The following is a 24,185-nucleotide window of genomic DNA, read 5'->3' on the forward strand; positions in this document are numbered from 1 at the left end:
TGTGGCCTCATCATATATTTTAGAAATGACCTGCCATGTTGAAAAAAATTTTTTGAGAGAGAGAGAAAAGAAGGAAGAGAAAGTAGAAGTTGTGGTGGAGGCCCGGCCAATGTGGCTCAGTTGGTTAGAGCATTGCCCCATACCAAAGGTTTGCAGGTTTGATTCCCAGGATGCAGATTTGATTCCCGGTCTGTGTGCATGCAATCCCCAATCCAGGCATGTACAGGAGGCAACCAATTCTCGGTATTTTCTCTCTCTCCCTTCTTTTCTCTTTTCTTCTCACTCTAAAAGCCATTAAAAAAATCCTCAAATGAGGATTTTAAAAAAAGGAGCTGTGGTGGGCAGAAATGTCACTCTCCAAAGATATCTACATGTAAGGCTCAGGGCCTGTGAATGTGTCGCTTTACCTGGCGAAGGGAAGGCAGCCCCACCCACACCTTGACTTTAGTGCAGTGGAACCTGTGTCAGACTCCGCCCACCTGCCACATAGTCAGGTTATAAGTGTGTGTTGTTTCAAGTTACTAAGTGTATGGTAATTTCTTACTGCAGAAATAGAAAACTAATACAAAAGTTAAAAAATAACGTGTTAAGAGTTAAAGATAATACCAGATGACTTCAGAAATTCTAGAGCAACCTAAAAAGTCTTGTTCCTAATCCATAGATATGAGAGATCATCTTTTCCTTAGAGGTTTCAGCAGAGGTGGGTCAGTGATACGGCCACTTCCCTGAGCACCACCCTCTGGCATGTTGCCTCACACGTGTCCCAAACCACAGTGACCAGGCAGGCTGGAAGTGGCAGCTCAAACCAAGTACCCGTGGCGGTGGCAGCTGCAGGAGCAGCAGGCAGAGCCTGAGACACTGAGTCAGTTGATGGAAGCTGTTCACACACGGTCACTGGAGCTGGCTTGTTATTGTTAGGGATGAAGTATGGCAGACAAACTCAGGGGGAGAGCAGAGCTCCCCAGCGTGAACACGGGAAGAGAGAGGGGTGCAGCCGGGCCTGATGCCAGCAGCGATGACCAGAACCAGGTGGCAGAGGCCAGGCTGGCAGACAGTCACATGTTCTCCGCAGCCAGCTCAGCAGCCTGGGGCCTGAGGCCGGAGGAGGGGTCGGCTCAAGGGCAGCTGGGAGCAGTCATTGAAAAGCTGGCAGGGAGCAGGAGAGAAGGATGGCATTCTCTCTGGCCTCTGTTTTGGAGGAGTACAGGCCCGCAGCTGTGACAGTAACAGTGGTGACAGTCTCAGTAGCAAAGACAGAAATTTCTCATCCCTGAATGACAAGGGCAGGTTCCAGCACAGGATGAAAGAATGAATAGGAGCTAAGCAGGTTCCATAAAATCTGATGGGAGATGTGACTTTTTTAAAACACCACTCAGCACAGTCCTTGAAGGTTGGTCTTTTGAGGTTTAACATGTGTGGCATGCTGAACGTTTGCCAGTTTTTCTTCTGTGCTTCCAGAGCCCTGTGTCCATATGGCAAAAGCGTGCAGAAGCATGGGGAGGGTGGACACAGGTCTCAAACCACACAGCTCGGCCTTTCGTGCTTGCTTCAGAGCCCTGGACAGAGCATGGATTCTGGATGTCTCTTCAGGGTGGGGTATAGTCAGACCAGACCAAAACAAGCCCCTTGGAGTGCAAGACTGGCCACTGCTTCATTCACTGCCCTTTGTGCTCTCACCTCTGAGGCATACTGTGAATGCTGTCCTCACAGCAGCTTCCTCCACCCACTCGGGTCCTGGCAGTGTCTGTCCCCAGGCCCCTCAGCAGCACTACACACAGCTGATTTGGGGCTCCGTGTTTCCTTCCGGAATAGAGAGTGTGCAGCAAGTCGTACCCAGACACTACCAAGAAAAAGGCAAGGCAAATGAAACAAAGCCTTGATTTAACCTCCTCCAACCTTCTCTTCCAGATGAGATTTTAATGAGTTATGTGAGATTTAAGGTAAGCATTGGCATCTTCCTCTCTCTAGACAGTAAGATTTCTAATAAGAAAAGGAAAGCAGTGATAGCAGAGGTGTGGGAGGGAAAACCAGACAGAGACAGAGAAGGAAGCTAAAGGCTAGACAGGTAGAATGATCAACTCTTGAGAAACGGGGAGCTAAGGAAAGTGCCTCTGAAGACGAGGAAGGAAGCACAGTTAGAGCAGCGGTGCGAGAGAGGAGGCAAGTTCTTGAGCCCGATGAGGGTGATAGGGGACCAGTCTGAGAACAGTGTGAAGATCGGGGCCTGGGCCCCAGGACCTCATGCAGTTTCTGACACCAAGTCACTGCTTGGCACTCAGGCAGAGCCTGGTCGAGCTCTGAAATACAGGCTTCCTGATTCCCAGTGTACGCAGCTCTGTTGCCTGGGGCTCTCATGTGCACTCCTCACGAGACTGAAACTTTAGGGGAAATTGGCCCAGGCTGGGAAGGAGCTGGAGGAGGAGGAAGAACAAGAGTGGCAGTGAAGGCAGGTGCCATCTGACCCTAGCAGTGATGCAGAGAGCAACATTCTGGGCTTGGGAAAACCAGAGTGTGGGAGTTGTAGGGCTCCTCCCACTCGCCTTGCTCCAGCAGCCCTTAATGAGCCTCTCATCTCCAAGCCTGGAAGACAGGGCTGGGTGCAGGCCAGAGGGGCTCCCTTTGTATGTCCAGGCCTTTAAAACAGCTTGGATTTATTGTGGCTCTTAAGTGGGCCAGGCTAATGGCTTGGCATGGGTAATGTCTTCGTTTAATTGGTTATTGTGAAAGCCGCTTGTTTCTACTGTGGAATCTCTTGTCCCTGCCTCTGGAGCAATCCCTCACAGGTTCCCTGAATCAATACAGCCCTCCATCAGGGCCTGTGATGGGCAGCCATGCGCTGGGGAAGCAGCCATCTCGCAGAACTGCTCTGACCCCCGCGGGAACCGGGCTCTGACACCCAGGGGACTGCTCCTGATGACATTACACATTATGACTGGGATTCTCCAGTGTGTTCCTGTGAAGCGATTGGCTAGCGACACCTCTATTGATAACTGACCCCTGAGAGAGTCTTTTCAAGGTTAAGTTAGAAGGGTGGAAGTGGAACTGACAAACTCAGAAAGTGACTCCTTCTATAGAAGCAGAGCGAGCCAATCAGAGCAGTAGGTAGAGGCATCCACAGCCAAACGAGGCCCTGAAGTGCGGGTGCTGCCAGGAAGGAGACAGCCTTTGCAAGAGAAGGTGGCATTTATATTTCTGAGAACAAAGAGCCTAGATGATCCTAATTCCCATTATGGCATTTCTTTGCAAGGTCATGATATTTTTCTTAAGTCTTCCTAAATCTTTTGACCTTAAATATATTTTGTTCCTCATCTCTTTTAAGATGCATGAAATATCCTAGCAGTAAGGAAGCTGTCTTGGAGCTGAGCACACTATGCTGTTTATATGTCGGTCTACCTGCCATGGTCCAGGGATGGGTTGGGGCAGGGACAGGGACTTGTCTGTGTGCCTCAGAGCCTGACAGGGCTCCTGGCAGAGCCTGTGTGCTTCACGGATGCTGGATGAATGCACCCAGAAAGACTGAGGGAAGGAACACATTTAACTGTGATGCTGTGTGTTGTTGATCGAGGCACACACCTGTTATGTTCATGTTCTCTTACTTACCTGCATCAATATATAAAAACCAAAATGATTTCATGCAGAAAGAACCTCAAAAATCAAGCTTTTTGAAATGCAAGTTACAGTATTTTTAAGTGGGATGGGCTAGAAAATATCTGAAATTATAATACTTAAACCATAACAATATGAGCAAATAAGGTTAATTAACCTGACCAGTGGTCTTGCTTCTTCTGTCTTCTGACACAAAAGTTATGTATGGGATTCGCTATGTGTGGCAAGTCACCTCTGACTCGTGTATGGTTTCAGAGGATTTTAGTTGTCAAGGTGTTGTCTTATATATTACTTTTAATATCTTTAATTTCCACTTCAACATTTTTTTAATTTGCACTTTGTTTACTGTCTTCTCCTTTACTTTGTTGTTTCCTTGAAGTTGAACATCCTGAGTGTGATGATCCTAGTTGCTACTTTTCAGGAAAAGAAATAAATTTAGGTTTTCTAAGAATCCTTTGAACTGAGTCATTTACTCCTGGAATGATTTCTCCCAGAGTCCAGTGCAAGGTCGACCAGCTAAACCAGCAGCCTCTGAAATACAGCATGCACACCCCAGGCCCACGGAACTTTGGGGTGAACATAAACTAATACACGTTTTCTGTATTTGGCTTATCTCATGCTTTTACCTTTTGTCTTTTATAATAGAACAACATGTTGATGTACTGATATAGGCCTATAATTTACAGAAAAACATACAAAATGAATGCTTGATTTTTTTAAACATTTTTATTGTCATTCAAGTACAATTTTCTGCCTTTCCCCCTCACCCCTCCCCACCACCCCAGCCCTCCCTACCTCTCTCCCCTGTTTCTACTCCCCCTTGTTTTTGTCCATGTGTCCTTTGTAATTGTCCCTGCAAACCCTTCACCCTTCTCCCCTCTAATCCCCTCCCCTCTCCCCTCTGGCCACTGTCAGCCTGTTCTCAATTTCAATGTCTTTGCTTGATTTTTTGACTAGTAGACACATGAAGTCACACGTGTTTAGAGACCTCTGCTGTGAGCAGGGATGCTGTGGGCATGCTGGGCAGTTCACCTCTCACCACGGTTGATGTCTAATCGAAGCAGAGAGAAAAGTCAGGCTCCCCCCCAGCTCTGCACAGCAGCACTGCGTCATTTCTGGTTGGTGGGGAGATGGACAGCTTAAGAATACAGAAAGTATGTGTTTTCTGGTCTCATTGTCTAAAATGACACTTTATTTATAGCATAACGAATATAGTCAATAATTGTAATAATTATGTGTGGTGCCAGGTGGGTACTAGACTTACAGGGGGAATCACTTCGTAAATTATATCAATGTGTACCCACTAAGCTGTACACCCAAAACTAATATAAAATAATATTGAACGTCAACTGTAACTTTTTAAAAAAGAATTAACTACAAAACTGAAATTAAAAATAAAGTAAAATGACACTTTACTTGGGACTTTCTCTCAAAAAAGGGCTCAAGCCAGCCCACTCACTTTCCCTGCTAGGGAGAACTCTTTACCATGACTTGAGGCCAATGCCAAGGCCAAGGACTGACTCCACCCCAGATTTGGTGCTTGAAACATGGTATTAGGTTTCTTGACTTCAAGGTCATGGCCAATATGCAATTTAGGTTGTTTTCAATTGTCTGCCCTGCCAAGAAAACTGACAATGCTCCCTATATCCTCTCTAATCTATGTTGATTGTAGGAATAGGGTGTGGATTATACATCGTTGGGTACAATTACCTCCCGGAATACAATGCTTCTTCTTTCAGACATCCCAGGGAGATAATTTGGACATAATGAAGATCTATAGTAATCAGATAATTACTATCGATTGCTCTTTAGACGTCTTGATGAGGTAATTAGGGTATACTGGAAAGAAGCTAGAACTGATTGATTGGCATGACTGTAATCTCAAAGATTTCTAATTATCTTTCTTTTCTTCTAATGGCTTATAAACAAACATCATTTTAGCTTTAGAATTTGTCAGGTGCCAGGTTCACTGGGAACATCAGCTTTCTCTATTATGCTAACTAGACACTGAACATGAACATGATCAACATAAGCTCATTATGCCTTCCTGCTGAAGCAGAAGAAACTGTAATTAACCCTCCCTTTCCTTATTCGTCTTCATGTCTTCATTTCCACATGGCCAGGTCCTTGTCCAGGAATGGAGTGTAAATTGTTGTGGGCGGGAGGTCCACGAGGAGCATGTGTGACCCCGGTGGGTGGCATGGGTCTGTACAGCCTCCAGGGGCCGCTCCGAGCCTGCTGAGCTGCAGGCACAACGGAGCCAGAGCATAATGACACAGCGTATGTGGCCGGGTGGTCAACTGCCTAGTTGGGGGCTGGCTGACTGCCTGGTTAGGGGCAGGATCCTGTCACAAGTAATAGCTACTCATCAGCCAGCAATATTGAATAATCTCAACATCAATATTCTCAAGCAGCTGGACCACACTTGTCTTTCCATCCATGTGCTATTGCCTTATTGCTTCCATTAGACACTAATTAGAGGAGTCCCTGTCTGAGACCATTCCATACTATCCTAATATTTCCTACACCTTATAGGACCTTTCAGCAGTGTGCATGGTTTAGAATAATGGCCTGACTGAAAGATGATGGATGTTGAACACCACTAAAGAAGCGGCTTCAAATGAGCTGTTTACATATAATCAATGATGTGGGTGAGCTCTGCACTTACCGGACTATAGTCTGGTTCACATACTCACAGTTCTCCACCTCGACCCGTCTGTGTGTGGCACCCGGCAGGCACCAGTGCCCGTGTGCGAAAAGGCCTGAGCACGGAATCCTATGTTTTCCATTGAAATCTCACCAAAGAAGGAATTATATTTTTATAAAACCCATTATTTTCTTGAACTCCTATTAAAGAAAAGAAAGGTCACATATCATTTACATATTTGTATGACTAAAACTTTGTATGGGTGAGGGGAGCGAAGTGTGCATGGGGGTGGTTCAGACAGCAGAAGAGACCCAGGACATTTTGTTCACTGATAGCTTGTGGTTAGATGCTGTTTGGATGATCACAACTGGAGTTGGATATGCTTCATTAACACCCATTAACTAGGACACTAATGGAGCATTAAGGAATGGAAGTATATATAGAATTTGTCTTTGTTTTACATCTTTATAGTGTAAGTTATATAACAAATTTTTTGATCAGCCACATTTCTTGAGAAATAAAGTATTCTTTTTAAAATTAAATCTGGCCCTGGTTGGGTACCTCAGTTGGTTGGACCATTGTCGCGTGCACCAAAAAGTTGCATGTTTGATTCCTATTCAGGGTATATACCCAGGTTGCAAGTTCAGTGCCCAGTCAAGGTACATAGGGGGTGGGGGTGGGGCAACTGATTTTTGTGTGTGTGTCTCTCACACCCCCTCCACACCCTCCCCTACTTATTCTTTCTCTGAAATCAGTGAACATATCTTTGGGTGAGAACTAAAAAATAATGAATAAAAAATAAAATAATTAAATTTAATATGAGTAACTGTTTAGTTCAATATTTGGTGCTGAGAAACCTTCCTAATCTGCATCAGTGTATTTTCTTCTAATAGGACATATAATGAACACACTTTAATTTTTTTAATAATTTGAAATCCTGCAATGAATAATTTTAAGCAAAATTTTACTATTTTATTTCTGTAGCTAAAGAAACTAAAAAAGATAGAAAAAATATCCGAAGCACATTTCAAATTTTTGTTCATGAGCTGGTTTTACCAAGTCAAAGACACAGGTCTATTTTCTAGTTATTGGCTCCTTCCCTAAAAGTTCACTGAAGATCATCTTACTTATCTACTTATATTTCTACCTATTTTTCTTTCATCTGGGTGTGTTCCATTTGGGGTTCTTATGGTTATTTTGCTGTAGGTGAATAATATTCTGCCTGTTCGTCGGGAACTGCAGATTGTACTGAATTTGCCCCAACAGTGGGTCTGCTGATGAATAGTTAATGGTCAGCAGATCCAGCCACACACACACTGGCAGGGGCTTCAGTGGAAGGGCTTTGAGGTTGCAGAAATGGCCACCACGTGTTGCACAAGTTAGCACGGTTGGGGGCAGGCACAGTGGGAAACACTCATCTGATGTGAGAGCTGGTGGAAGTGATACAATTCAGTAATTTGCTTTCGGCTTTGGGCGTGTCATTGCAGGAAGTTTTGCAGCTTGAGAGACAGATGGGAGGACAGCTCCTAGAGGAACCGAAGGCTCTTCATTTCAAAGGCAGTGCCCACAACCTGCGCCTGTCCATTCACGACATCGCCCATTCCCTCTGGAAGAGCAAATTGCTGGCTAAGTATCAGGTAAGGTTCCCAAGATGAACCAAAGGCTTGGAGACAACATGAAGGAGAACTAAAATCACTTGGACACAATATATTCCCTTCCTTGAAGATAATCGTACATACATCAGCAGTTGTTTCTCCAAATAATTTGGGATTATTTCATACTTTTGAAAAATACTCCAGACATATTTGAAGAGATGCTTTTTTCTTAATTCTCCTTCAAATAATTGGACAATCATTCTTTTATAGGCAAATAAGACTTCCAAGTTCATCATTACCTTTCAGGGTAAATATTTATGTGCAATTGACTTTAAAAGCCTTATAATGCATCCCCAAGAAAAACAGAAGAGCACTGCCATCCCAGGTGACACAAGGGAGAGCGCCTCCACTCTGAAAATGGAGAAGGGTCCCCAGTTTAGAAACTGAATTAAGCATTCAAAAATAAAACCTGGTCAGCGTTTTATTAAATCTTAGCACATTGCTTCCCAAGTCCCATTGTATGTTCCTGTCCCAAAGCATAGGGACTCTCCGGGGGTTCCACCTTCTCCTCCACCAGCCAGCTGAGTTCTCAGGGACCGTGCAATGGGGCCGCTAGCCTCATTCCCAGGCCTAGGAGAGGGACACACACTTGGATAAACTGTGAAGCTCAGTCTGCACGCCAGCAAGCCCAGTCCCATGCCCCAGCACTGCAGCTGGACTGGTTGCGGTTTCCTGGTATAAATCGATGGATGTACTAGAAGGGGTGAAGAGGAGACTTTCCAACTCCCTCCATACTGTCAGGGCCTAGTCCTCACACCCACGCCGTGGGAGGCCGACTGGCTGATCCGGTGACAGTCTCGAGTTTCAGTGGGGGTGCACACCACACTCCTCTTGATCAGCCAACACTTGATTGAGAGATCTGATTTTAACTTTCTCACGAAATCTCTTCCTTTGCTTTCTTCTTCTCCCTATTTTGCGACTGTCATAAAAGTCCACAAATCTTCCTCTTTTATGAACAATTTCCTTTGTGTAATCATAATGGAAAAATACTGCTTTTCTAATAATGATAACCTGCTATTGGTTCAAACCAAGCCTGGCTGAATTCTACCCTGCACCAGACACTCAGACACTTTGGTTTATCTCACCTGACCCTGGCCAGGTAGGACTCAGGTACTCTTTTCCTTACACTTTCTCAGATAAGGCGAGGGAAGGTTACGGAACATGCCACAAACCACCAAGTAGGTGAGGGGAAAGTGTTCTCATTTGTACTTAATTCTGTGCTCTTAACCATGGTGTTCATCCATTTTTTCTTTATCGACCTTTTCTTTCCTTTATTGAAAAAAGATTTTAGGGTGGTCTCTGTCATGTGGTCTGGAGTTTTGAAAATGTATGTCTGTTAGAGGCTTGGTGCTTTTCAGGGCAAAGACTTCCCTGCAGCAGACCACCGAGCCTCCCCCGCCCCGTGCAGAGAGAGGATACAGGCATGAAAGGGACTGGACCGGCCCATTATCCCTTAGCGCTGCTTTGCTCTCCTCCAGAAAACCACAGCAGGGATTCCTTTTAATGAGCAATGACTGGAGTGTGTAGGTTTTATTTAAACCATTTACAATAGCTTCCCTCTCTCTCTCTCTCTCTCTCTCTCTCTCTCTCTCTCTCTCTCTCTCTCTCTCTCTCTCTCTCTCTCTCTCTCTTTCTCTCTCTCTCTTTTGGTAAATAAGAGACAAGTGACTGATTGCTAAGGTATATATACTCAGGAGACTGACTCCCTGGGTTCAAACCTCAACTAGCTGTGGGGTTTTGGCTCACTTATTTAACTTCTCTGGGCCTCAGCGTTTTCATCTGGAAAGGAGTTTGGGATGTATTTACCGGTAGGCCTGTTCTGAGAATTAAATGAGGTGATCTGTGTAATACTGAGAAGAGTACTTATAGCCCAGGGTCTGACAGTCACGTTAGTGTTAGTCACTCATCTGTGGTTAACCCTTCTCTGTCCTTCAGGAGATTCCTTTTTACCACATCTGGAGTGGGTCTCAGAGGCACCTCCACTGCACATTCACTCTGGAAAGATTCAGCCTGAACACGGTGGAGCTGGTCTGCAAACTCTGCGTGCGACAGGTGGAAGGAGAAGGGCAGATCTTCCAGCTCAACTGCACCGTCTCAGAGGTAAGAAGCTCTGAGCATCTCAGAAATCAGGACACTGAACGACCTCGGGGAGGAGAGACAGTGTGGAGTATAAGGGTGTCTCGATACAGGCCATATAGGAAATCCTGAATAACTTCCTTTAGGTCCTATTTTTTAATGGAACAATATTTTAATGAACACCGGGGCTAGGTACATAAAAGAATATAATAAGGAATTATTTTTGAAAGTCAAGGCTTTTACTTTTCATGACATGAATTTAAGGATCATGCTCTAACTTTTTACAACAGGCATGAATTCCAAGTGTGAGTTTTAATGGAAGTCCTGTACATGTGGAATGACCTTCCCCAGAGCATCCCCTGTTGTGCTACCTTCTGCCCCCTCCACGCCCCCTCCCTGTCCCCTTCCGTCCTCAGGGAACTGGCCTCCCTTGGTCTAATCAGGGGCTGTCCCCTGGGGTGCAGGAAGGGAAACTGGCCTCTGCCCCTACACCTCCCTTTTCCTTCTCTTTCTTTTTGTCCTTGTTGAAAGGAGACATCTCTCGGTCCTCTTTGTCTCGTATACATCGTTCTCCAAACATAAGAAGATACACTAGAGACAGGGCTGAGTGGCTGGGCACATGGGGGAGGGGTCAGAGTTACAAATGCCCAGTTATGCAGTGGTAAGTCCCAGGGTGTGGGGTACAGCGTGGCCCCTGGAGTTAACCATGAGGTATTGCACAGCTGAAGTTGGTAAGACAGCAGACTGTAAAAGTCCTCATCACAAGAAGTAACTATAACTGAGGATGGATGTTAACAAGACTTACTGTGGTGACCGTTTTCACCATCCACACACTATGGGGTTGTCATGTTGTACACCACCGGAAACTCATATAATGTTATACGTCAATTATACCTCCAAAAAGTTAATAATTTTTTTTAAAGATGCCCTTTTCCCCCTGGTGGGAGAAATGTTCCAGAAATAGAAGTAAAATCTGTGCATTTCCCCTAGTTTCCATCGCTTTGCCTTTCTCTGCTGTGATCTTCACTCAGTACAGCTGGGTGCTCTTATATGTTCCCATTACAGAAATAACAATCAGCACTGCTATTTATAACCTCTCTGTATGAAAGAGGGGGTGCACACGAACTTGTCAGTTACCTTGGCTCCACGGCTGCAGTTTGGAGAGTGGAAACCCTTCCTGCCGGAGAAACAAAAGACCAGGATAAGCACAGGGGTCAGAAGGCAGCATCATCTAGGGCCTCCCAGGGCTCAGCTCCATGCCCTTTGCTGAGCCACGGTGCACAGGGTTGCCTTATTTTACCACTGCAGCAGGACAGCATGTGATTTAAAAGAAGGCTTCTCCCTCGCTGTCTCACGCACAGTGGCGAATGAAACGTCAGAATGTTCAGCATGTCTCGCTCCACATGTCGTATTTAAAGACTGCCTTCCTTAGCAAACCGAGGGGAGAAGCATGTCAGCCAGCAAGACGCTCCATCCCTCTTTCCCACAGCCTGCCCGGGTGTGGTCATCATTTCCTCCTGTAGTTTCATGAGACTTTTGACTCATAAACAACTTTAGTCACAGACCTCAGTGACATTCATAAGGAATGATCTCGGAGTCAGGGTGCCATGGCAACCGCCAGGCCTTCCCTAGGCTCAGGCCCTATCTCCCAGGCTCACAGCACCACCCCTGCTGGCTCGGGAGGGTGTTTTCACTTTCCTGGCCCAGCAGGTCTGCAAAGTTCAATAACCACCCAGCTCCAGTGACAACAAAGGCTTTGGAATTTTGGAGGGGGCGAGGAGGTCTGCTCCTTTGATGCTTGCTTTCTGTTCAGCGGGAACGTTTGCTGTGTGATGAAAAGGTGGATCAGATGCAGCAGCGAATGAAAGGGAGCTGTTGGGGGCTCTTTCCTGTTCGGTCCTCCACCCCCTCACTCCCCCCACCCCCACCTCTGCAGGAAGAGACAGTTTTGCATAGTGTGATCACAATTTAAGGACATTCTTTATGGTGCCAACACTGAGAAAGGATAATTTCTTTTTGCAACCTGGCCACAGTAAGCTCAGGGAGGCCAGCCTTGCGTCCTGTCAGAGGCCTTTGCCCCTCTGTGTTAACAGAGAGGGGGCAGAAGCACCCGGAGTCAGATGACTTTGGGGATTAAGGGGCACTCTGCTGCTTTTACTTCTGGGTCACTGAGTCCCACCGTGGTTGTTAGCATTTGAATGCGGTGCAGGCAGCCCACCGAGGGGCACCAGTGGGGCTGGGTTCTGAACAGTTAGTTAGCTGTGGGGAGCCCTGAGACCCAGATCCTCATCAAAAACTCCGAGGAGGGGTACACTGTGACTGACAAACCATAACCGAGCAGAGAAAAGGCTCTGTCTGTCGTTGGAGCCCTTCTCGCAGGGCCCCTTCCTCAGTCACCCGGCGATCTGGCAGGTGGACTGGGGTTGCAGTGGCGAGGTCCTGTCTCCCAGAATGAGCTGACTTGCGGGGAATGTGCAGCTCCCCCGCCCCCAACCACCCACCGCTCAAGGCTCTCACCAGCAGTCATTTATAAAGCAGCGTGGCCCTTGGACCCTCTGCGTAGGGGAGGCCCCGATGCCCCCCAGGGAGATTAGGCTGTGCTTGACATAGACCGTGGTGATGTCAAGAGCTGGCCAATTGCTCCTCCCCAAGTGCTTCACCAGAACAGAGATTTCTCAACTACAACCAAAGCCTTCAGTCTCACAGAGATGAAGTGTAAGAATGAAAATGTCTGAAAAGGATGGACATGATAAATGTCAAAATGTAAATGTAATAAAATGTTTTTTTAGGTGGGTGGAGGAGTAATAACAGAGAAGCTACTCATCACCAGCAAGAGAAAAAATAGTGTAGAGAAGAGAAACTTACAGTCTCTTCATACCTTTGGTTTTCGCTATAGACAAAGACCTTATAACCCCTGTTAACTATGGATACACAACACTTTTGTGTACAAAAGGAATAATATTAACAGTGTACCAAATAACATCACGCTGCTATACCCATGCCACCTATTGACCTGTTCTGTTTTCTACACTCTGTCCAAAATGACCATTGGGAAAGCCTAGGTTTTCTCAATGACTTTAGGAGGAGTAGAATACGGGGGTGGGAAGTTGCATCTGCTGTGGACTGAGTGCCGAGAGTGTCTGCCATCACCCCTGGCAGGCGCTGGATCATGGAGAAAAATCATGTGCTTAAGGGGCTCACAACATCAAAGACAGATGGCACCAATATCATAAATGATTATTGTAATAAGTATTCTGTGAGAGGAAGCTCTACTTTTACCTGGAAGTGAAGGAAAAACTAATAGCAACTGAAATTTCAGTGCAAATGTAGAGGCCTATTTTTCTTTCACTTCCAAGGCTAATACTGTCAGACATCTGATACAAGAGACAGACATACTGCCCTACTGAGCTTGTTTCAGCCACACAGAAGTAAACGCAGTCCAGGCTGAGACTCAGGGCTGGAAGGCCCACCTGACATGCTGATGGTTCTCTGTTCAATTGGAAGAAGAACACCAGAGGGAGAGTGAGCAGGCCTTCCTGAAAGCCACACCCACCCTTCTCAGTGAGAGGAGCCACAGTCTTAGCCACATTTAGTTGGAAGGAAGCTCCACTCCCAACTCTATGGCCGTAGGCTTGTCAGAAACTGGTTTCAGACCCTTTCTGTACTAGGAAAAATATTTTCTTTCATTTCAGCAAATATGAACTGTGTAGCTCCCATGTGCAGGCCACTGTGGTCCGAATCACAGTTCTTAGGACGACTGGAATTCTCCCATCTCCAAAATTTGAGCAATCAGAGGAAGCAACATCGAAATACGAGCACCATGCATAGGGCAGGGTTCAAGGGCTGCAGAAGAGCTGTGAGAAGGGTTGTAGGTCTCCAGGCTGGTGAGCATGTTTGCTCAGGGAACATGCTTTTGGTCCAGACTGTGAGGGGTTTGCCTGGCAGAGATTAAAGGAAAGGTCAGAAGGACTATTAGAGGCAGATTCTTAAAAGAGATGCTAGGGACAATGAGTAATCCTGCCTGAGGAGAGTTTGGGTCGTGTTGACGCAACCTGAGAAAGATCAGGGTCAGGTGGTCAGTCATTGGGGCCTGTGGGCATGCGGCCCCTCCTCCACATCAGGCCTGGCTCTGCACTTCACAGGCATTGGCCTCTGGGACCTCACCCCAGCTGATGGGCAGATGGTGCAGACACCCCTCACTGCCTGATTAAAAGCTGGGGCTCCATTGGGGTAGGAGGGGCATTTAGTGCTTCTTAATGATGGGGTAGGGGAGAGAAACACCAGTTTGGTACTTTAGGGAGATCATTGTGGCAGACAAGGATGGATCGCAGATAAATAACAGGAAGTTACTGTAACCAACAGCAAGAAGAGTCTCTGGGGACAGTACTATACAAACCAGCCCCCTCCCTGTGTGAATTTAACCTCAGCTGAGGGACATGGTGGATTTCCTTCTGGACCCCAGCGTCACTGCCCACACTAAAAGCAAGTAGGACCTCCGTATGGCTGACGGCACTGTTGTGGAAATACCCTGTGATTTTTCTTGGCCTCCACCTCCCCAACCCAGACATACATCATTTCATGCCCAATAGAAGTGTTGGGTTCAGACATCCCCAACATAAATCCAGTGATAAACACCAACAAGCACTCTCAGATAACCCTTCTGCCGCCTTTGTTGCAGGCCCCATGCCCTTGAGGACAGGAGCCCTCTCTCCTCGAGGTCCCTTGGGAGAAGGTTTGTGCCCAGGACCAGGAAAGATCTGTGGGTCGTGTCTTCACTCGGGAACTCCAGCTCCCGTTTTTTGCTTCTGTGTTTTTTACCAGTCTTTTAAATCCTGGCATGTGCTGCTGGAGTTAACACAAAGGAATCCTGGGAGTCTCGATTTGCCAAGCTTTGGGTTTTGAGACTAAATACCATGATGGCAGCGAACACCACTGCATATATTACTGCAAAAAACTTGGTTAGTGCTAACGTGTGGGCAGACCTGTGCAGTGGGATCACACACACCTAGGAGTGGCATCAGCTGCTGATCCCGGAACACAGGACATGCTGTCAGTCAACACTGGAATGCAGATGGCAGTGGCCCCCACTGTAGAGAAGCAGCAGGGTTTAGGGGTTCTGGGCCGTGGTGGCACTGCCTCCTGAGCAGAACGTTCTGCAAGACTCCGGGGACTCCCTGATGGCTGAAACCGTGTGTGGTTAGTTTATCCTCTAGCAACTAATTATGTACACTAAGGAGTTACCTGCTTTTACAGAGAAAGAAAGAGGTGACATTTAAAGCAGATTAAGGAGATTGTCTGTTATTGCTTTAATAGTTCCCTGGCAACATTTGCTTTTGCTTTTGCAACCAGCAGAAGATCAGAAAATGATTAGAATTTCTCCTACAGATGAAATTCAGATTTTGCATTTGTGCTGTTTTATGAGCTGAAGCTATTTTAAGAGCCAATTTATGGTTTTCTCTACTAAAATTAGATTAAAAAATAAGGGTGTATAGCAATTGGAGGATGCCATTAGCAGCTTGCCCTAAGGCAATAGACTGTGTTCACCATTTTCTTCAAAAAATTAGTCTTAATTTGGTATCATTTAGAGGAGAGCTGTGTTCCATTTCATTCAACAAAAGCAGAACCATCTTCTGCAGAGGTTAGAGCAAGAATTTACGTGGGCATTTGCCTAGGGCATTCCCCTCAGGGTTAGACAGTTACTTGAGGTTCTGAACTTTTGGCTTCCTAATCTCAAATCTATTCACCCATATACCCAAGGCTATGCAAAGTTCAGCTCAAAATGTACCTTTTCCTCTCAGCCAGGTTGCAGATAGCTAATCACAACTTGCAGCCAGGAAGAAGCCATTCTTACTGGGAAGAATAATAGCACCCATCCTCTTCTTATCGCTCACAGCAAGGCATTATGGTGATTGGCTCACTAGGGATTGCTTTTGTCTTCAGAAATAATGCTTAATGCTTTGTCCTCCCTGCGCCTGAACTGCAGGAACCCACAGGCATCGATCTGCCGCTGCTGGACCCAGCGAGCACCATCACCACCATGACAGGACCCAGTGCTTTCAGCATCCCTCCCCCGATCCGGCAGAAGCTCTGTAGCAGCCTAGACGCCCCACAGACCAGAGGTCATGACTGGAGGATGCTGGCCCATAAGCTAAACCTGGACAGGTGAGCACGGCCAGGCTACAGGGTCTGTTTCCGGTAGACATACAGGGGTCTAGGCTGATAATGGTTAGACATACAGTAGCATTTATTTTTTCATCCATACATCTATTCACTTTCTGCCAACATGTATTAAGCTTATTCTTTGTATCTGGCACTGTGGTTTTGCAAACATGTTGTTGAGAGACATTCTGGGCTTATGTAGCATTTACAAGTAGTATCAAGTCTTGTGATCCACTCTGCAAAGATGATGGGCTAAATCCTCCTCCGTAGCATATCCACTCACTGAAGTAATTGTCGTTCCCCATCTCCTGGTGTGCAGGACATAGAGTGCATGAGTCACTAATATGCAAAACACAGCATTGACATTCAATTATAAAGAGACCTCAGAAACCTCATCTTTGTAAAATGTCGCCATCACTACCAAACCAAAGACATAGCGTGACCTGTCAAAGATGATCAGATCCTGAGCCGGAAAGAAAACATAAGTCTCTTGATTTCCTGCTTAAGATATAACCCATACACATCTTGTCTCTTAAATTATCTTCCTCAGAGTTGAGGTTAACAAAGTTAAACATTACATCTCCTGTCTGGGTCTGATCTAATGAAGCCTGGCTTAGTTTTTTAGGAAGCTTCCCTATAAACCACAGTTTCTCTCTCAGATGGGACACAGTTCTGTAACAAGCAAGAAGAGAAATGGAAGGGATTTGTAAAAAGTAAAGAGAAAATGGATCGGTAAATCACACCACTCAGCACACTTGCCCATCTCTAATTACAGGTACTTGAATTACTTTGCCACCAAATCGAGCCCGACCGGTGTAATCCTGGATCTTTGGGAAGCACAGAACTTCCCGGATGGAAACCTGAGCATGCTGGCGGCTGTCCTGGAGGAAATGGGCAGGCATGAAACAGTAGTGTCTTTATCAGCGGAAGGACAGTACTGACTCGGGTGGGACTGGCAGGGAAGGACCAGAATGCACAGAGAGTCTGTGACTGTCCAGGGGATCACCGCTGAGGAGGAAATCCAGATGAGACCAATGAGCTTCACGGGCAAGACCGCAGCGGGAGAGAAAAGGAAAACAGATTCAACTACCGACACCCACACCCACTCTGCTGGGACTTCACCACAGGAGTTAAGAACAATCGTGTACATTTGTACCTTGAATTTAGAAACCAACCTAATTTTCCTATTTGTTGGGCTGTATGCTGTGTGGTACAGGATCTTACAGTTTCCTAGGAAACGCTTTTTATTGCTATCCAGATATATGGATAAACTTTCTTAACAAACCCAATTTCTACAAACGTTGTTTACATCAAATTGGACAGGGATGCAGACACTGTCCATGGCTCGTTCTATTTTTGTTTAAATCATTTGAAGTTGAAGCTGTGGACGGTTTGTTGTGTCTGTTTCAGATTAGTAATTTACAGAGAAATCACAGACTTTTGCTACAAATCATGTGCTTCAAGTGTCTCAGATAATCCTCCCCTCAGTGTTCTGTTTCTGGAACTTGTAAAACCAGTGTTACTGTCTGTATCAGGGAAGTGGAGATCTAAGTGTAAAGGAGAAATAGCTAAGACTCCTTATTCCTGGAGGACGCCCTTCCCGGGCCCTCTGGGAATAACGCTGTGGCATTGCCGGAAGGACGGCGCTTCATGTTCAACCACACAAACAAGCATTTCTTCATAAAATGTGTGTGTGTGAGATACTCGATTTGAATTGTTTTTTTAAAGGTATCATTATTATTATTATCGACGAGTATTTACAAGTATTCTAGTAAAAGAATTTTATTTTAACTTCTGTTTTTGTTAGCAGTACTGTTAGTATTTAGGTATTGACTAGACCTGCCTCACCGTTTCCCATAACAAGGTGGGCATGGCCACCAGTTTAATTAAACAAGCGTTGCTTTCTTGGCCTTTCATCTTTTCCTGTCATTCTGCCCCAGAGGTGGTCAGTGCTTACTGACTTGTCAGTCTGTTCCTACAGCTTGGTCGGGCAGGGTCTTTCTCCTCTGAGTCTTATCACATGAAGTGTTCTCTATTCAAGTTCACTTAATACAGGGGTCACATGGCCCCACGCTGACTCCCTTAGTACTCTGTCTCCCTTGGAGGCAGTGTGGTTGGAGGAATGGCCTTTGAACTGGAAATCGGGAAACCAGTTCTCACTTTGGGTTTGCTGTTGTCTAGCTGTGCTACTTGGGAAAGTCATTTGACCTCACTAGACCTCAGCTTCCTCGCCTGTAAACACCACGGTGGGTCAGATGATCTCAAGGCTGGACCCCAACTCCAGCCTCATTCACCAGTAAGAAAACCACAGGTGGCTCTGAGCTGGACCCTTTCAAGATCCGTAAAAGCTAGACTCTTGTCCAGGTTACATCACACCTTTCAAATACTTCCAACTTGGAAGACAGTTATTCTAACCTGTAACATATTTGTTATGCTTTCAAGTCTTGTCTCTGCGTCATTGAATGATGCTGTTCACTGAGAGATCACATCCCCTTTATTATCACTTTCTTTCCTCTCTTGGAACCATTTGCCTTCCTGGTTAGTGGCAAATTATGTTCTATTACTGTCATGAAATTTTTTAAATTAAAAAAGTTTTAACTGAAAAATAGCTCATCAAGACACTACTTTATGTAAACTAGGGTATTTCCTTAGGACCATCACAAGCTCAGTGTTTTAACACAGGGACTCAGTTCATTCTGCAGATGGGGAACTGAGTCAACAGCCCAGCAGCCAAATCAAGATGAAAAAACAAGGACCCAGGTGTATGAATAAGAACCTTGAAAATGTGTCCATGGCTTATTCTGGGCTAGAGGCATCCAGCTTGCTGGATGGATTTGAATTAGAAATAATTTCATAGAGTTTCTCCCTCCCTTCCACATATATTTCCTCTCCTATTTTGGTGACTTCTTGATATTTCTAGACCCCTCCATCCTTGTCATTGAGAAAATACTGATACTTTGGTATGAAGCCTTTCCATTCATACCCTTCATTTCTTGTTTTCTGTTTTAGGCATGTATTCTATAATCTGTCTCTCTCATGCCACCCCCTGCACCATATAGAAAAATATGTTACACTTGTCATGAAAGGGAAAGCTTGCACTAATAAACAAGTTCAGTGGATAATGTCTGTACCGATGCATAATTTGACCAAAAGATAGTAAAATTGTATTCTACATAAAAAAATTAAATATATATTTTTTTTAAATGGAGGAAGATCAAAGAGAGCTATTGTCCATTGCTGCACCTTGAAACTTCTCAAGCTTGCTCACCATTCCTGGTTTGGGGGGTTGTCATCTATGGCAATTAGGAATTAGAAATCTGAAGGACTCTTAAAGGAACTCCCCTGCCTACTGAAAAGTAGAAGGAGTAGATATGCAGCTATCCAGATAATCATTTCAAAAGTAGAACTAGAAAAAAATGCCATTGAAAAGTCATCAACACAGAAATAGGGAGCAGAGCAGGAACTGTATTGTCAACGCCATTGAGGGCCTTTGGCGTTCACCTCAGGTGCTGTGGTTCAGCATCCCAGCACCAGAAACAGGAACAGAGGCTGGCTCTTTATAAACGAGGTGTCCATCTCTCAGCAGGTGTGGATTCCTGTGACGTTTCCCATCAAGTGAATGGCAACTTCCACACATCAACACTCCATTTAATGTCAGATCATTTTCACTACGAATTCTGATCTTCCTCTGTGGAAAAAAGCAAGAGTGGTTAGATTGCTCTCAAACTTAGAAGCTCCACAGCCATCCGTTCATTTCCAGGCGGCCACTTCATCAACCACTCTATGTGTCCAGTCCTGCCTCTCCTGCCTTTCCAGCTTGTGCCCAGAGACAGGCTTGCTTCATTGGGAAGGGAAATTTATCACTTGTCGGTGGTGCCACCTAGTGGTGTGTAACACAGTCCACCTTGAGTCTGTTACACAAACGCACTAAAAGTTGACAAAGGGAATGAATACCTGCGGAGTCCACGGGACTTTGATGACAAATAGACGTGGGACATTTTTCACTTGAAATACAGTTTTCTTATTTTCTTATTTTTCTCACTGAAAGTACCCATAACAAAAATCTCATGTCACTCTGAGCCTACTACGTCATCAACTCATTCACACATGACACATCTCAAGTTGGTATTTTGGTGGTAGAAATAATAGAAATACATAAAAATCTATATAAAACAGACTTTGAAGACATCATTTTAAACATCTACACAGTATTTTTCACTGGGCCTTATACATTTTAAGTCTTATATTTGGTTCCTAACATTTGTGTTTGGAAATGTAAGAAGCATCCACTTGGAAAAAGTGTTATATGTGAAAATGAGAATCCTATGTCTAAGTAATTGAAATGTGATTGTTGATCAAGGAGAACAGCTTCCTTTCTTCTGAATTTGGGGACCTAAAGACAGAGGTTTCATCCTGTTCTTACTGTCATTTTTTTTTCTCACCACACTGATGTGAATTTCCTTAAAGCAATCTGGAAGGAAGAGAAGTTGGGTTCAGAATTGATACCTGGGCACGAGGGGATGGGAACGTGTAACCCCAAGGTCCTCACAGCTAGCAGCCTTTTTGTGCCCAGCGTGAACACCAATGGGGGTACACCCCTCAGTTACATGGAAAAACCCACCCTCGCTGCAGCAGTGTCGGCTGTTCCAGGACAGGGCAATATTTTGTGTGACGTGTCCGAGTAAACCGCCTAACCATTGCCCATTTTCATATATATTATCGTTTTGTAGCTTTCAAACAGTAGGCTTTTCTTAGGGAGATTGTGTTCAGGACACTCAAGAAACTACACATTCAGTAATATATTTGAATGGCGTTTCTCCAATATCTTTAAAGTAAGCATTCAGATAGCAGAGTCAAGACTTTGTACTTCTCCTGGAAAGGAGTAAACGAGGCTCTTGTCTTATGGATCCGTAAGTGTCCCTGTCAGGGACACAGCTGTGCTCTGGGTCCACCTGCCCCTCTGTCATCAGTGTCAGAGGAAGGGAGCCAATATTGTGATCACTACCTCCCCAGAATTCACAGGCCTTCGTTCCTTTAAGGTCTGCCCCCTGGGGCAAGGGAATGAACTCCATATGAAGACCTGCAAGAGAGTGTAAAGAAAGTAGAAAGAGCTTACTTGTCAAATTCTCGGTCTTCAGGTTGAATGTCAGCTTTGGCTTTTGCTAAGCAGTTGCTCTAGACAAGCTGTCAGTTTCACTTAGAGACCTCAGTGCAAATCCAAGGCTGGCGAGAGAAAGAACAGCCACAGAAACAGCTGAAGTGAAATTGAGTTTTATGCATCTCGTCTGAGACTCGAGGAGCTTTTGTGAATCAGAGTGTCTTCACTCAAAGCCAATTATTTACAGAGATAGTGATAGTTAATGAGCATTAAAATCTGTAGGTCCAGTATGGTAAATATTTTTATTATGATCTCAAGGTAATAAAACTTTTTTTTTCTTTTTACCTTTGGAGTGCCTCACAGGAACAACTATTACACTTTGGGTTTTTTGTTTGTGCTTTTGTATTCTTTTTTTTTTTTTTTAACTTTACTGACTGAACTAATGTTGACTGCAATTCTTAGAAATCTGCCACTGTGCAGTGAAGTGCTGTTTCTCTACCCTAGAAATCTATTTGTATAATTTTTTGCTATAATAATCATTTTGAAAGACTTCCCTTATATCTCTAAAGATTTTTTTTTGATGGAATAAGGCATAAAGTATATAAATACATTGTAACCAATGTTAATTTAAGCCTTTGTCCCTACAGGTCAGTAAACCAAATGGAGTCATAAATATTTCCAGAATTCATGCTTGAAAACCTGCTCTTTTTCTAAAGTAGGGAGATGGCCTTGCCTGTCACTGGGTGGGTTTTCTCCACAGACTGTCAGACAATGAAATCCCCGACCCCTTTAATTGTATCAGTCCTGTGGTTGCCCCCATTTTCAGAAATCATGCTTTAAAATGTCTTCAGAAGGGTTCGTGGCTTCCAGGTTTTCCAGAAGGCCTGTCACCTCCCTGTATTGACCTTTGGTGGGATGACAATGGATTCGTTCAACTACACGTAAGGTGTGCTCCAGACCAATTTTCACACGGTCAAGGAGAGGATTACAAGGATGACAGAAACTCTGCAAACGGACTAGCACACAAAGCCTCGCCCTCGTAAGGGGCCATATCCCATCCCACTGTCCACTGGACTGTTGTGTGTTGATGAGATGTGTCCAGAATCCTGAGTCAGGAATCCATGCAGAATGTCCTGAGAATCATGACCCACCGGTTTTGGGGTAGAAAATGGGGGTGTTGCCCCAAGATACCATCAGCTGCCCACCAGCAGAAGTCCATGCTGCTGTATGTCAGCTTCCTAATGTGCCATTTCAGATGTGTGCCTCAGCAAAACTATTAACTCTCAAGTCCGTAGCAGGACAGGGCCCCTTTTAAATATGCCTAACTCCTCTGCGTCACCCTCCCTCAGTCCCAAAGGTGTACTGGTATTGACACTGCCAGACCTGCTGTTGAGCCCGATGGCACCAACCCTGAGAAATAGCCCTCAGAGCTGGAGTTCAGAACCTGAACGCTAACAGACGAGGAGTCCGTGGCTCTGAACCTCAGCACGATGGTGAGGCAACATCTGAGAATCATGACCTGAGAGCTATGCTCTCTCTGTTCAAACAAATCTGTTTAGAACGGCATAAAAGAGCAAGAAAGCTACAGACTGTGGAAAATGCCTTTGCCTTTTTATATCCTTAGTCTCTTATGACACCTGTCAGTGCAGGGTTCTAAACACCAGTGGATATCGCTCCCGGCCTTGGAGAAGAAAGAGGACCACAATGAGAACACACGGCACGTGTGATCCGTGGTTTGCATTCTCCCTCCGTTCCTACCTAGACCCGCTGGTGGTGACACCCTCAGCCTCCAGACAGAGCACTGAGCCCAAGCGCAGGGACAGCATCACTCTGCGTGCTCGCGCTGGATGTCACAGTGCTCTCTGTGTCCATCGGGTTTGATGTCGAGCTGTAGCACATTGGTGACCTTTCTCTTTGCTCTTTCTAAAGAAGACAACCAATGTTTGGCAGAGAAAGAGCCCCAGCAGTCTGTGCTGAAGAGCCTGTGACATCCACCTGCCGTTCCCTTTGGAACTGTTCAACTGCAGAAATGTCAGATGGAGGTTTTGTGCTTTGTCATTTTTCCTTTTTTAAACACAACAATACAACCTTGGCTTTCAGATATGGAACACTTCTTTTGTTGTTGTGGAGTTCCCTCTTGCTCTATCTTCTATGCAATTCCTTTTCTAGAAAACCCCTGGTGGAGGAGGAGTGCTCCCTGGGCACTTCGCCCACTGAGGCGCCATGCGGCGGAGGTGAGGGTGCCGGCGCCGGGTGTGTCTCTGTTCTCTCTCTGATGCCTCTCCCCATTTTCCTGCAGTCCCCTTGGTTTGTAAATTGCCTGCATTTATTCTGTCAGCCAACATGTATAAATTGTAAGAAAGAATTTTTAAACAGGTAATAAATTATATTTATAAGCAACAGAGAATGCTCTCTCCCTCATTTCTTCCTACCAGAGCACCCCTCCATGTGAAGAGTCACCCTGTGTTTCTCCAGCTTTTGGTTTCCACCCCGATGACAATCACCACCCATTTCAAGCCTCTCTGCATACTGAGGTCACGGGAGAGCTCTGAGATCTGGCCTCCCTCTGTGCCACCATCCTGGTAGCTTCAAAATCCACCAAGACAGACCCACAGGTCTGGCTTTTGGGCCCCTCTTTCATCACCGGTGATCTTGCCCACCACACCCACCCACGATGGCGATCACACCCAAAGTCTTGTGCTTAGTCTCGCCGCTTCCTCTCTAAATCTCCATTCTGACCACAGCCTCTTTCTCAAAAACTGCCGGTGTGCTACCTCAACCCATCAGGGCCCCCTGCCCTTTGACCCATCAGCGGGCTCCCCTTTGATCCTGTCCCCACTCTGTACAATGTCAGCCATGCCCTTGATGATGATATTCTTTATTTTCTATGGCCCTTTGCTCCACAGGCCTGGTAAACCCCATTCTGAATGAATCCAATTACTGT

The 24,185-nt window shown here is 45.4% G+C and overlaps 1 protein-coding gene across 2 annotated transcripts in view; it reads left to right on the forward strand.

Annotated features, from left to right (window-relative positions):
• Nucleotides 1-23,648, forward strand: part of UNC5C (unc-5 netrin receptor C) — a 354,206-nt gene extending 330,558 nt beyond the window's left edge. For both annotated transcript variants that reach the window (XM_036026269.1, XM_028507742.2), the window contains 4 exons: nucleotides 7,741-7,890; nucleotides 9,844-10,008; nucleotides 15,968-16,146; nucleotides 16,919-23,648. In XM_036026269.1, coding sequence (XP_035882162.1) covers nucleotides 7,741-7,890; nucleotides 9,844-10,008; nucleotides 15,968-16,146; nucleotides 16,919-17,084 — 660 coding nt within the window. In that variant the 3' untranslated portion in view covers nucleotides 17,085-23,648. The remainder of the gene's footprint in view (nucleotides 1-7,740; nucleotides 7,891-9,843; nucleotides 10,009-15,967; nucleotides 16,147-16,918) is intronic.
• Nucleotides 23,649-24,185: the final 537 nt, after the last annotated feature.

The sequence above is a fragment of the Phyllostomus discolor genome, chromosome 1 (assembly GCF_004126475.2).
Source record: "Phyllostomus discolor isolate MPI-MPIP mPhyDis1 chromosome 1, mPhyDis1.pri.v3, whole genome shotgun sequence".
Lineage (NCBI taxonomy): Eukaryota > Metazoa > Chordata > Mammalia > Chiroptera > Phyllostomidae > Phyllostomus > Phyllostomus discolor.